The sequence below is a fragment of the Lepidochelys kempii genome, chromosome 5 (genome assembly GCF_965140265.1).
Source record: "Lepidochelys kempii isolate rLepKem1 chromosome 5, rLepKem1.hap2, whole genome shotgun sequence".
NCBI classification, from domain to species: Eukaryota; Metazoa; Chordata; order Testudines; family Cheloniidae; genus Lepidochelys; species Lepidochelys kempii.
In genome coordinates this window covers 81,893,874-81,908,583 of record NC_133260.1, presented here as the reverse complement: position 1 = coordinate 81,908,583, position 14,710 = coordinate 81,893,874, and the positions used below count along the sequence as shown (strand labels likewise).

At 39.7% G+C, this 14,710-nt stretch overlaps 1 protein-coding gene across 1 annotated transcript in view; it reads left to right on the top strand.

Annotated features, from left to right (window-relative positions):
- The window catches only part of FBN2 (fibrillin 2), a 254,203-nt gene that overhangs the window by 148,357 nt on the left and 91,136 nt on the right, over positions 1 to 14,710 (top strand). Inside the window, exons 23-26 of the mRNA XM_073344871.1 lie at positions 228 to 353; positions 8,315 to 8,542; positions 10,316 to 10,441; positions 13,041 to 13,169. Coding sequence (XP_073200972.1) covers positions 228 to 353; positions 8,315 to 8,542; positions 10,316 to 10,441; positions 13,041 to 13,169 — 609 coding nt within the window. The remainder of the gene's footprint in view (positions 1 to 227; positions 354 to 8,314; positions 8,543 to 10,315; positions 10,442 to 13,040; positions 13,170 to 14,710) is intronic.

The window sequence follows — 14,710 nt, the reverse complement described above, 5'->3', positions numbered from 1 at the left end:
GGAAATATGGCTGGGGGTGTGTTTATACCATGGTGATTCACAGGTGTTGGAACAGCCCCCAGGTGGCTGCCAGGTGTAAGAAAGAACAGTCTTCAGATCCTAGTATTGTATAACTGAAAATGTTTTGATTGCCGTGACATAACTTTAAATCCTCAATAAAGCTGTAGCTACCTTAATAAATTAAGAATGCAAATTTAAACTTCTTTTTATGCTTCATTTCACATCAGATGTAAATGAGTGTGATGTTTTCCCTGGTGTTTGTACCAATGGACGTTGTGTTAACAGCAGAGGATCATTTCACTGTGAATGTCCAGAAGGCCTGACGCTGGATGGAACAGGTCGAGTGTGTTTAGGTAAAAACATGGTCACCTCTTACTGTTCCTTAGCTCTGTGACTGACTTCTCATGTTCTTTGCACAGTTTAAAATAGTCCTATAGTTTCTGGAATGCACTGTTCCTTGAAAGGTATTTTTTTTAAGTTCATGTTTATATTTTAATTTGTGTCTGTTTAATACTCAACACTTCCGCCAGCTTAGGGAGGTCTATATAAGAGGTGCTAAAGATAGACATATCTGGTTTAGGGCTTGTTTTCACTGCAGTGTTAGCTCAAGGTCTAGCTTGAGTGTTGCCTCTACCCTGACTCCCTTGCACACACAAAAATCGCTCAGATGAAGAGGAGTTTTAAACTTGAGCTAGCTGGCCGGTCATAGGGTATGGGTTGAAGCTTGAGTACTGCTGATGCTCATGCTAGGAATGCAGTTGGGATGCAGCAGCTCTGTGCTGCTAATCCAAACACTCTGTGCTGCTCAAGTGTTGTTTTGCGGTATGGCTGCTCTCACTTGAGGTAGGCTTATCTGAAAGGAGATGGCTTGTCTTTACTGCAGTGTTAGATCAAGTTTTTAGATTTCAGCATTTAGTCAACAGAAGAAACTGACGCTCTGACACAGAAAAGAAGACCTTTAGGTATCAAAAAATGTAAACCTCTGTGCTTTAAAAAATTAACCAGTTGAAGCTATATTATTCATTGCTTCTGTTAACGCCTTCTTTCTTGAATTAGTTGCAAAGCATGTCACACATGTGGCTCACAGGGGCTAAGGAACTCATGTTCAAGCATAGTAGTTACAGCGAAATCAGCACATTGTTCTTCCTTGTGGCTCAGAAGGAAATACTAAGTTTAATACATACTGCAGCTATTGTAGGCATGTGATTTTCCTAATCAATGAGTCAGTGTTAACATTACATTTTATAGTTTTCTAATGGCCAAATCTTGAACCTGTTAGCAAATCCTGTGGGATAGGACTTTGTCCCCTAGAATTGCAAAAGTGATGGGACATGTAATTTTTATCCGCAGTCCAGAAGTAGGGCATGGCACACCCTTGCAGAAAGGTCATAGCTTATACTTCTGGATTAGGGGAAGAACAGTGGACCTGATCTGTCTCTGCCTCGTGTGCAGTGTGATACACATAGAGCCACACTGTTTTAGGACACCTAGACCTTCTGGAAGATTATCAGTTTCTATCTGGAAATTCAGGTTCAGAAAGCATCATTCTGCTTTTGGCAGAATATGTTTTCAGTGCTCGGTAATCTGCACTGCCTGGCTGTCTGTTTCCAGGTGGAGTGTAAGGTAATGATTTGACCTATAATGTCCTAAAAGTCTTGGGACCTGCCTACCTGAGGGACAGCCTCTTTCTCTCTAGGTCATATTACCACAGTTATGATCAGAAAAAGCCTTTGATCTTGATTCTCCCCATTGTAAAAGATAGGGTCTGCTTGCAAAGCATTCTCTGTAAAGGACCCTTTCCTTTGGAATGCTCTGTCTCCCAAGGTCTGAAATAGTCTTCATATGTTGACATTCTTGGCATGCTATGAAGCCCATCTGTTTTCAGGATGTTGATGAAGGGCTGAGAAGAGGCAGTTGAAGGTGGGATTTGCTTGGTGGGGGTTTTAGTCTGTACTGGTCATGTGAATGATGCGATCTAATGATGTAGGAGATGGGGTGTGCTGCTTTGGTTAATTTTTACTTTATACCTCCTTTATTATTATTGTTTTTAAATGTCGGTCCATGGTGCACAGAGCTTTCAATGTGCTCCATTTGGTGTGGAGTTTATATAAGACTGACATCTAAATAAATAAATATAGAAACTCTTTAGAACTCTACCGTAAGGAAAGGGGCCTGTACCCATATCTCATCATGGTGAGTTGTAGAGACTCACTGCAGCAATTCCAAACACTACGAGGGGAGGTCCTGGACACAAGGGTCTCTGTAGCTTTTGTATACTTTTGGTCCTGATTGCATACATATGCCTCAGGGTGCTGTATTAAAAACAGAGATAGTATCAGGAGTTGGATATGAAATCTGAAGTTGTTCCAGTAGAAATGAGAATATTTTTCAATGGATAGAAAAGGAACATTTTTTTCCATTAGAGAACCTGCATTTTACATAACCGAGAAGCTATAAAACCTGCATTCATATGCCCCAAACTCTTGTATCATATTAAATAAGACTTTTACCTTGTAATTTAAATGGACATTTATTGGCAAAAGCTTGGCAAAATACAGTAATGGACTTAGGTGATTTGTGATTAAGTACATGTTTAAATTAAAAGTCTGAAACATTTTCATGCCACACTCTTCACCTCTGTCCAACAGCTGTGAGCTTCACACTGCTGCTTGCAAATTCCCTGTTTGGAAATGGAACGGGACCAGTGGATGCAGATGGGGAAACTGGCAGCCAAAGAACTGTGCACTTTGTATAGATTCTGGAGTTTGTGTGGCTTTAGTGGAGTTAATGCAGTTCTGGTGGCTGAAGTATGAAGAGCAACATTTTTACTATTTTCTAAGAAAGGAAAATTATTTTTTAAACTGAGCATTTTGTAGAAACCAGCTGATTTTCCTTTTTGGATTTTTGGCTTAGAGTGAAAAATGCATGTAGTTAAAAATTGAAATCAGGTTTCTGGCAGGTACCAGGAAAAATAATTTAAAATTAATTATTTTATTTCAATTTTTAGAATGTCTCAGCATGGATGACTGTGGCTTTCTAAGAGATTGTCCAAAGTGACATGCTCCAGTAGTTTTAAATTGTCCTAGTTTTTCAGCCACTTTCAAATTTGTGAGCTTATAATGCTTTTTGGAGGGCTCTACTGCTTTATTGTTATAGCCTTACATTTGCACTTCCTGTACATTTCTCCTAGGGAACTCCCATTCAGTTGGGAAGTAAGACAACCAGAATGTTGTTATAGCAGCTCAAAACATATTGAATACATTTAAAAATGTAATATCCAAAGAGAGAGAGAGAGAGAGAGAATTAGAAACAACATCCCATTTGGGAGTGGAGGTGGGGGACTTAATTAAGAGGGAAAATTCCACTTGTCAAGTCCAGGAAACAACAAAATAAACCTGTGCTGGGCAAGTCAATGGACTCGGGCAAGAGAAGTTTTCCTTAAAATTATTCCAGTATGGTACATTGGGGTATTGACTTGCCTTGGAGGCTGTGGACTGTTGATGAGGGTATAACAAGCTGGCTTACAGTTTCTGTTACCAGGTTTAGGGGGGTTTTCTTCATAGAACGATATTTCCTCTGATATAGTGAACTTGAGAGAATATATATTTTATATGTATGCTTACTCTTAGTTTAATTTTTGTTTGTTTAGGGAGCTCCACATCCACTCTGGCCATTTATATAGGTTCCTGCTGGGGAGCTGAGCTCTTTTGAAAATCTGGCCCTTAAAGCTTGATTTTTTACAGGACATGTGTAGAATGGTTACATGTATAATAAGCTCAAGGACAGGGAGGGACTGCAGTATTAATGGGAGCACTAATGCTCAGCTGCTTTGTCACTCCTGCATAGAAGCAGATGTAAGACTAGAGCAAGAAGTGCACTGCTAATCTTCTCATTAACTGGATAAGCAGTACACTTAGGATGTCTCTGACATGCCCATGCCCTATACCCAATCCATTTTTATCACAGTAAGAGATCAGCAGCAAAAGCTTTTGAGACTTATTTTCAGTCATTTTAGAGGACTCTGCCTAGTGTTTAACCACACTTGCACCTATGTGTACTCTTCACTCAGGCTTGAAAGTGCAACCCACCTTGCACTCCCTACTCTGCATCACACCTGGATTTGCAGGATCAAGGCCTTCATATTTTCCTTTACTTTAAGAGCAGTTGCCATGCTTCAAGGAATTCCCCTCCACCCCCCATTAAAGACTGAAGTTGAGCAAGATGGCAATCCTGTTCATTCTATGTTAGCTGTAGTTCTATTTATGCTATTAGTTAGCAGCAGCTGATGTGAATAAGTAATTTGCTTTTCAGGGGGAGAAGGGGAGTTGAAGATAATGTAGAGTATCTAAGGGTGAGGAATTGTTGGAGCGGGATTTGAGCTTTTGCATTGCCTGATTTGCTGGTAGTAGTTTATAGTGAATTATATGTTGCACTTTAGTAATTAATTCTGGGCATTAAATCTATTGTATCTTTAAGTTATTTTCACTTATAGCATGTGGCTTGGTGCTCTTTTTTTTAGCATGTGTATATAAAAATCAAAGCTTTGATAAGAACTCAGATATGCATATAGTGAATGTTAATGTATCAAAGTAAAAGGAAATAACTCAAAATCTAATCTAGCAAATATGTTTGTTTCTGGTATGGACTTCCATTTTCCCATATTTGTTTGCTCACAGAAAATCAGGATGTGTGTGTGTGTAATTGGCATCTTTATGTAATTTTGTACAGTAGGTTTGGCTTAGACTTTTTTCCATGCTTGGTAATGTTATTCCCAGCATCTGTAGGAAAGGTTACAAGGAGCAGTTTGATGCTTGCAATTGGTGGATGGAGGTGAGAACTGATAGGAGTGACTTTGATTTTAAAACAATATATATTACAACCTTATCTTAAGTCCACCACTTCATTTTGCCAGGGTTTAACCAATAAATGCCAGTTTAAATTACATGGCATAAGTCTTCTGTTAGACTACCTAGGCAATTTGGGCTACATGATGCATTCCTGAAGTAAGTTTACTTGCTGCAAACTGCTTAATGTACTACAGTGGTTTTAATAAAAAGAAAAGTAGTACTTGTGGCACCTTAGAGACTAATCAATTTATTTGAGCATAAGCTTTCGTGAGCTCACGAAAGCTTATGCTCAAATAAATTGGTTAGTCTCTAAGGTGCCACAAGTACTCCTTTTCTTTTTGCGAATACAGACTAACACGGCTGTTACTCTGAAACCAGTGGTTTTAATGAAAGCAAGTATGTATTAGCAATGTGGTCGCTCGGTCGCATGAGCAGAAAATAATTATACATCTTGAGGGGTCATGGAAACCATGAGGATTACATTTCCAGTTCTTACATTTGTGCTGTAAATTGTTTTAAATCAAGATGCTTATACAGGAAATTTACACAGGAAATTTATATTATTTTGAAGGATTTGCATGGAAAATATATCTATAACTCATCTGTGTCATTTTTAGCTCTTCCATCTTCTCTCATCAGTCCTTCATTTCCCCTGTTGAGCATTAAAAAAGCCAGACAATGCTTATTAAAACCTAATTCCTGGTCTAGTCTGTCATATGACCGATTCATACAACATATTTTGTTTTGGAGCTGTAGATTGGTTTTCTCTCCATATCAACAGCGCTCTTTGTATCCTAGTCTGAGTTGTGTTACTTACACAGTGCATTTGTCTTCATGTTTTGCCTTGCACACTGAAACTGTCCCCCTTTTCTGTAGAATACACAGTTTCTTAAGGTCTAACCTAATTCCCATTGATGTAAATGAGTATCTTTCCATTAACTGAAGTCAGTGACAAAAGTTCTATTGGCCTGAATGGGCATAGGAGCAGGCCCTTAGTACTTACACTATTCTGCAGTTGCTAAATCATACACTGGTACTGGCAGAGTTCTGGAATGCTAACAGAGCATTGTCACAGATTTGTCCATCAGGTTTCAATTTGGATGTTTAGAAAAGTAAATCTGGGAGGAATCCGAACTGGAAAGGGAAATCAATAAAATTAAATGCAGGATTATGAGTTCAGAAGAGTCAACCAGACCTTTTTTGCTCTGTTGAAAAAAATAAAGATGTAGGTTAATAACAAACTTTGGAATATGCTGTTATGTATTTTCTTGAAACTTCTATAACTCAGTGCAGAGATTTGATAAGCCCCCTGCCGTGCCCTTTGGGCTTATACAGCTAGCCAGATACCTCTAGGAAATGGGTATTTCCAGTATGCTTGGAATCAGTACGTATATGTGGATGTCTTGGTGATGACGAATCTTTCAGTAAACTTCTGAACAATATCATAGAGGCTTACAGTAGCGTGTTTTCAGCATTTCTATTACGAACACTATTTGTCAGGTATTCATGACTTGCACTTAAAAGTTCCCCTCCAGGCTAGAAATGAACATTTAGCGCTTAGCTATAAAATGCGTTTTTTATATTGATTTAATCCTTTAAATTAAACAACTTTCTTAAAAAAAATTTGAGTTATTTCTTGGCATGATGAAAAAATGCATAAGAAATTTGTGAAAAGAGGGAGACATTCTGACATGCTTTACTGGGAGATTTTTGGCATGTTTGGTGTGTATAACACTGTGCAGCTTATTTTTAATGGGTGAAACAGGTAAGCTTGGAAAAACGTACACATGCACTTTCTGCCTTAAAATACGCACACACACACACACACAACTACATAAGTAAATTAGAGATGTAATGCTTCTCTAGATAGTATAGTATGCAGATGTAGATTTTGTAGGTCCAATTGGTGTATGTACCTTTTTGGTAGATCCACCCATTTGGATACACATTAGAAAATTTGTCCCTAAATGTGAACTTCCATTAAAGTATTCTAGGGTTTTGTTTTGGGTTTTTTTTGTTACTACTTTGAGCTATTAACACAAGGCCAACAAAACCTAGCAGAACCTGCACCAAATTTTGCTTAAACCTGTATCTAAAATCTTCTGAATTCTTCATGGTATTAATCCAATATCACCAATTTTAAAGAATAGCTGATTTTTACTATATATGCCATACCATATTTATAAATTAGAGTATCTTTGAACCATGAATAAATATACTTCTGCTTCCTACCAAATACACACAAACAATCAACGGAGCACATTCATATCATGGCAACACTATATCTTGATGTTGTAATAATGCAAAGGTACATTTGCATTTTCAGAGTAACAGCCGTGTTAGTCTGTATTCGCAAAAAGAAAAGGAGTACTTGTGGCACCTTAGAGACTAACCAATTTATTAGAGCATGAGCTTTCGTGAGCTACAACTCACTTCATCGGATGCATACCGTGGAAACTGCAGCAGACATTATATACACACAGAGATCATGAAACAATACCTCCTCCCACCCCACTGTCCTGCTGGTAATAGCTTATCTAAAGTGATCATCAAGTTGGGCCATTTCCAGCACAAATCCAGGTTTTCTCACCCTCCGCCCCCCCCCCCCCCCCACACACACACAAACTCTCTCTCCTGCTGGTAATAGCCCATCCAAAGTGACAACTCTCTTCACAATGTGTATGATAATCAAGGTGGGCCATTTCCTGCACAAATCCAGGTTCTCTCACCCCCTCACCTCCCTCCAAAAACCACACACACAAACTCACTCTCCTGCTGGTAATAGCTCATCCAAAGTGACCACTTTCCCTACAATGTGCATGGTAATCAAGGTGGGCCATTTCCAGCACAAATCCAGGTTTTCTCACCCCCCCCCCTTTTTCCTGGGGAGACACACACACACAAACTCACTCTCCTGCTGGCAATAGCTCATCCAAACTGACCACTATCCAAGCTTAAATACAAGTTTAACCAGAACGTCGGGGGGGGGGGGGGGGTAGGAAAAAACAAGGGGAAATAGGCTACCTTGCATAATGACTTAGCCACTCCCAGTCTCTATGAAGTGAGCTGTAGCTCACGAAAGCTCATGCTCAAATAAATTGGTTAGTCTCTAAGGTGCCACGAGTACTCCTTTTCTTTTTGCTAACATTTGCATTGAAACCTTGTGATCTGCACCTCTCTGGAGATACTTTTACTCAGTGTGAAACAATACAAATCTAGAAATCCATCAATAATGTAACATTAACAACAATACATATGCATCTGTGTAGTTCGTATGATGGAATAGCAAGCACGCATGTTGGTGTCTCAAGCACAGATCTGATCTTGTACTCTCTCTCCCTAGAGCTATAAAAGGCTGAACATCATGCATGCATAATTCAAAAATAACTGTTTATAGAAAATTCAATAAATTTAGCAAGGTTACTCTGTAACATGGTATAATTGCCTTTGTTGTATGAAATGTGCAGATATCCGCATGGAGCAATGCTACCTGAAGTGGGATGAAGATGAGTGCATTCAGTCTGTACCGGGCAAGTTTCGTATGGATGCCTGCTGCTGTGCTGTTGGTTCTGCTTGGGGCTCAGACTGTGAGGAATGTCCTAAGTCTGGCACCAAAGAATATGAAGCTTTATGCCCTAGGGGACCTGGCTTTTCCAACAGAGGAGAAGTTCTAACTGGCAGGCCATTTTATAAAGGTAAAATCCATACTTCGCTGCACATAGCTTACTGGAGTTGAAAATGGGTGTTATTTGTATCTGTCAATCCTTAAAGGGAAAACACCAAGGTTTGTATGATTAGAGATGTTATCAATTATATAGCATTAAAATTAAAACATAACAAATATTAGTTCAGATAGTCATCTCCTTCCCCTCCATATGGGGAATGTGTTTTGTGGCAGCATTCTGAATATACTGGAATGGGGGTAAGATGAGAGTCTGGGAAGCCAAGTCAAGGCAAGAGATTAGGACGTAGTCACGGTTCTTGAGCATGTGAGTGGAGAGGGATGGATATGTTTTGGAGATGATGATGTAGAGGAAAAACCTGCAGGATTGAGCAACAGCATCCATTTTGGATGAGAAGGAAAAAAGTGGCTGAGATGATACTGAAGCTGAATATTTTGGTTTGAGAAGATAGTGAAGACAGTACCAGCAGTGATAGAGAAAGGAAGGGGAAGGCCACTGCCCTTCCCCTCTGCATGCTGCCTAAGTGGCTCTTGCTTCATTCTCAGACTGAGAGGGTTGGAAACTGCCTAAGGAGCTGGAGATGAGATATTTATTGATGCCCGAGTGAGGCCTGGGTTGGGGAGGGAGAACTGTGGATTGTTACATTCTTGGAAGGTATATGTGTGGCCAGAAGTGGGGTTAGGGGGGATGGAGGTGAGAGGTAAAAGAGGACAGAAACACTAGTTTCTCCCTCCCACAGAAAATTAAAGACTTGAAGTAATAAGGATATTCTCACCTTTTCTATCCTGATTTCATTTTTATGGTGAGATCATTCTGAAATATTTTTGAACAAGCAAAGCCTTTGTCATGAAAAAAACATATTGTTTGGAGGAACTTTAACATTTTGTCATTATGCATAACCATTCATCAGTTCTGATATTTAATTGTTACTGTCCTTACTCAGGTAAAACTATTAAATTCAGTGGAAGTTAGCCTGAACAAGGATTAAGCACTAGTATTTTGTCCAGGATTTAGCTCTGCTTTTCTGTGCCTATTGTTTTCTCTTGTACTTGTACCAGCACTTTCCTCTGCACATACTGATGTCTCCAGGCTACAGTTTGGTTCCATAAAATGGATGCTTCTTAGTTAAGGGTATTCATCCAGTAGAATGGTACCTATAAGTAATGTGTAGTGCTCATCAGAATGTGTTTAGGGCCTGAGTGGCTCTTGTGTGTACACAAAGAGCCTCTTTTATAAGCCCTGTGGAAGGTCTGTTACAATTGCAGTCCCTGTGCTATGGAGAATGTGAGGACTGCTCGCTCCATACATTGCAAGGGACTATTTTGCCCCAACGAGGAGTGAAAGTATGGGACTATAACCCCCGCCATTCCACTATACTAGTCTGCAAAGCTGCTAAAAAGTCCTCATTTGCTCTGGGAATCTTGGAAAGAGTTTCAGGGAGCCGCAAACTTTCTCACCAAGTTACACCTGGGCTGGCATGGCTCCTCAGTGCTTCTTAGGCTGTGTTTTATAGGCACAGTTTATTGCACAGGGTTTCCTCATTCCCTTTCCTGCTTTGTTTTGAATTCACAACCTCACAGTGGTAGCTGAAGTTCAGTTTCTAAAAAAGAATGACTTTCAGCAGCAGGAATGAAGCAACAATGTCTTACGCACTGCCAGGTTTATTTTGTGAGATAACAAAATGGTGTTCAGTATACACTGTGTAGAAATGAATGGGAAATTACCACTCTTGACACAGTTTCCTTGTTAATCATTTAAATGTTCTATTTTATTTTTTTTTCATAGATATTAATGAATGTAAAGTGTTCCCTGGTATGTGCATGAATGGCAAATGCAGGAACACAATTGGAAGTTTCAAGTGTAGATGTAACAGCGGGTTTGCTTTAGATATGGAGGAAAGAAACTGTACAGGTAAGTCTTACATTTTCCCCGGTGTTTAAAGGAAGCTGCATCCATTTTGCTCACTATCCAGACCTTGCAGTTCGTGGGAGTTTTCCCCTAGTAAGAAAGGCAAAATTCGGCTGTTAGTGTGAACCTCTTGAGCTTCTCTTTCAGTGAGGGATTCTCTAATAATTGTGTCTTCTGATTTATTCTCATACACCAAAACTTTGTTAAATTACTGTTAAAGTTGCTTGAGTCAAACTCCTTGAAATGAAATCACTAAAATTCAAGAAAATCACCAGTTAAGGCAATATTAACATCCCTTACCACCTAGGCATCGTAATACCAGGTGGACTCAGAGACTCCTTACTTCCACCACAAACTTACTTTCATTTGCAAAATGCAACCACTCAAAATGCTTATGTCCAGTTCCTTACAATCATGCTCACATATGACATCAGGCATGATACTGACAGACATATAATATGTATTATTGGTACTTAAAAAAATCTGAAGTCAGAGTTAAGCTAGTAAGCTTGTGTGATTGAGGACCTGGATGTGTGCATTGTGAGGGATTGGAAATGAAAGCGATTTTATTCTGGAGCTTAGGAATCTCTGTGTGTGTGTGTGTTTGGGTTGTTTGATGTGTGTGTAGTAAGGCACGTGAGGTTGGTCTGGATGTTAACGTTCCCTTTCCTGGTGTTTTCCTTGGTTTTCTAGTGATTGTATTTTTAAGTTAATGAGAGGTCAGAGAACATTTTTTCACAAAAGTTTTTTTTTTCCCACCTTTTCATCGACATTTTTTTCAGATGAACATTTTCTTTCTGACCAGCTCTAGACTTAATGATCTTTTAATGTGTGTTTGTGTTTTAAATTACTAACAAAATGGGATTAGTGGGCAAAATCTGCAGGAGGCCAACCGTGCAATGACATGAGAGGCCCACTGCAGTGAATTTCTGTCCTGCAGACTTCTGCATGTGGTATATGAATTACTGTTGTGTTACACAAAGGGGAGCGAGAGGAAATGAAATGGAGGAAAAAGGGAGAGGATTTTATCCATGGTGGAAGTGTAAAAAATGTGTGAAGTGTTCAAAGATTCCCTCTTCTCTCTGTCTCCCCATGTCCCTCCTCATCCCTGCCTCCCCAGCTCCATGTGTGTGTCTGCCTCCTGCAACTCCTCTATAAACACTTGAATTTGTGCATTCCTAGTTCTCTGAACCACCTATCCAGATACCTCCTCTCTACAGTTCCCTGACCACTTCCATACCTGATGCCCACAGCCCCCATTGTGTCCCATATGCTCTATTCCCGTCTTCTTCACCCCATCTTCCTTGGACCTCATGGAGATCTACACCAGTTCTCTGCTTCCCAATCCTCCACACTTCTCTGGGGCTCTTCCATTAATCAGTTCAATGTTTTCATCTATCTATAACCCTGTTTTCTGATTTCTTTTCCACTTGTAAACTTTTTATAATTTTCCATTGTTTTACACATTTTTACAGTATTTAAAATCATTTAAAAAAGAGACTTCTGTATATTAAAATAATTAATGGGACCAAGGACTGAGGGTATAGTGGAAAGCACGAACCAGGGAGCCAGTCTGGGTAGAAGGATTGGAGAATCGGGTGAGGCAGTTGGCTAATGAGAAAGGCAATGGCCATTGGGCTGAGGAGTCAGTGAGGAGCATGTTGCTCAGCTGTGCTCCCCAGTCCTGCACATCCTGGTACCCTGCATCCCTCACCCTGTTGTATACCCTCTTCAGACCAACTCCTCAACTGCCCACCTTGCTTCCCTGGCTCCTTAAATGGAGCCCTTCCAATCCATTAATGCTTCCACCTTTGTTTTCGACAAATGTGCTGTGGTTCACTGGACCAAGCTGCATATTTAGACATGACTAATAAAGTACAGCAATCCAAAAGAGACATTAAACTGCAAATCTAAATGTGAAAGGAGTCATTTTAACTTCCTAACTTCTAAAGAGGTGAACCAATATACTTACAACTTTCTAGAAAATTAACTTTCTATCTAGGAGTAAGTACTGTGAGTTTAGATATTCCTGATTTTGCTTACATAATATATGAAAGTAATCCCCATATTACTGTAAATCGAGGGCTTTGGAGCTGTGCTCTGGCTCCGCTCCATCTCCAGGCAAAAACCTGCAGCTCCACTGCTCTGGAGCAGCTCCGCGCTCCAGCTCCGGGCTCGGCTCCAAAGCCCTGTGTAAATCTCAATGCCTCTTTAGCTATAGAGTCAACTGACACCTCCATAATAATGACAATCCCAAGAGGGGTGATGATAATTAGAGTTTTTCTATAACTTTGCAATTCTTGGTATGGTGCCTATTGCATAAATATCATGCCATCAAAAATATGATCCGAAAATGATACCTGATGGAAACCCACTTGTCACAAGGTTTCAGATCTAACTTAGATTTCTGAAGTCACCTTGTTCCAAATCTTCAAGGACTCAATTTATCACTGAATCATTCTTTTAAAATATTAAATGAAATATTTGAATGGCCACGAGTACATTTCAGATTTCACTGGCATGAGTCACTTCTCCATTTGCATGTAAAGCAGGATTCACTTTAAACTGTTTGATTTTTTTCTCTTCATTTAATGTAAAATAGACATTGATGAGTGTCGTATCTCCCCGGACCTCTGTGGAAGTGGTACCTGTGTCAACACTCCAGGCAGCTTTGAATGTGAATGCTTCGAGGGCTATGAGAGTGGATTTATGATGATGAAGAATTGCATGGGTAAGCGTTGTCAGAATGTATTGCAGTCCTTCTATTTACTATTTTGGAGCCTGATATTTTAAACTATGTGCACTAATGCACACTTAATTAGTATCCATAGTTACTGTGACTGCATGTATAAATCAGGTCTGACCATGCACAGATGTGCAGTTAACGGTACAAATACCTGTATTGTGCATGCAGTTATGGTAATAGTCTACATGAATTAGGTATACAATTCCCTGCACACATTTTTGCACATGCACATATTAAGGAATCATAGAAATATAAATCTGGAAGTGCCTTCATGAGGTCATCTAGTCCAGTACCCCAAACTGAGGGAGGAACAAGTACCACTAGACCATCCCTGGCAGGTGTTTGTTTAAACTGTTCTTAAAACCTCCAATGATGGGGTTCCACAATCTCCCTTAAAATTCTATTTCAGTGCTTAACTATCCATATAGTTAGAAAGTTTGTCCTAATATCTAACCTAAATCTCCCTTGCAGCAGATTAAGACTGTTATTTCTTGGCCTACCTTCAGTGGACATAGGAAACTACTGATCACCATCCTCTTTATAACAGCCTTTAACATATTTGAAGACTGTTATCAGGTCCTCCCTCGGTCTTCTTTTCTCAAGACTAAACGTGCCCAGTTTTTTAAATCTTTCCTCAGGTCAGGTGTTCTAAACGTTATTAGTTTTGTTGCTCTTCTCTTGACTCTGTCCAATTGTCCACATCTTTCCCAAAGGGTGGTGCCTACAACTGGACACAGTACTCGAGCTGAGGCCTCACCAGTGCCTACTGGAGTGGAACAATTACCTCCCATGTCTTACTTACAACACTGCTTTTAATTTTCCTGAGAATTATATTAGCCTTTTTCGCAATTGATTTTTATTTCCTAAGTGAAGTACTTTGCCCTTGTCTTTATTGAATTTCATCTTGCTGATTTCAGACCAATTCTCTAATTTGTCAAGGTTGTTTGAATTCTAATCCTGTCCTCCAGTGTGCTTGCAACCCCTCCCAGTTTGATGTCATCTGCAGACTTATAAGTATGCTCTCCCCTCCATTATCCAAGTCATTAATTAAAATATTGAATACTAGTGGACCAAGGACTGTCTCTTGTGGTACCTCACTAGATACATCCTCCCAGTTTGAGAGCAAACCATTGATAACTACTCTTTGAGTACAGTCTTTCAACCACCTATGCACCCACCTTATGGTAATTTCATCTAGGCCACATTTCTGGAGTTTGCTTATGAGAATGTCATGGAGGATTGTGTCAAAAGCCTTACTAAAATCAAAATAGGCATCTACGGCTTCCCCCCCATCCACTAGGCCAGTAACCCTGTCAAAGAAGAAAATTAGGTTGGTTTGGCATGATTTGTTCGTGACAAATCCATGCTGTCTATTACTTATTACCCTATTATCTTCTAGATGCTCACAAATTGTTTGATAATTTGTTCCAGTATTTTTATAGGTATCCAAATTAGGCTGACTGGCTTATAATTCCCCTGGCCCTCTTCTTCTGTCCCTCTCCTTCCCCACCCAAGATAGGTGTTAT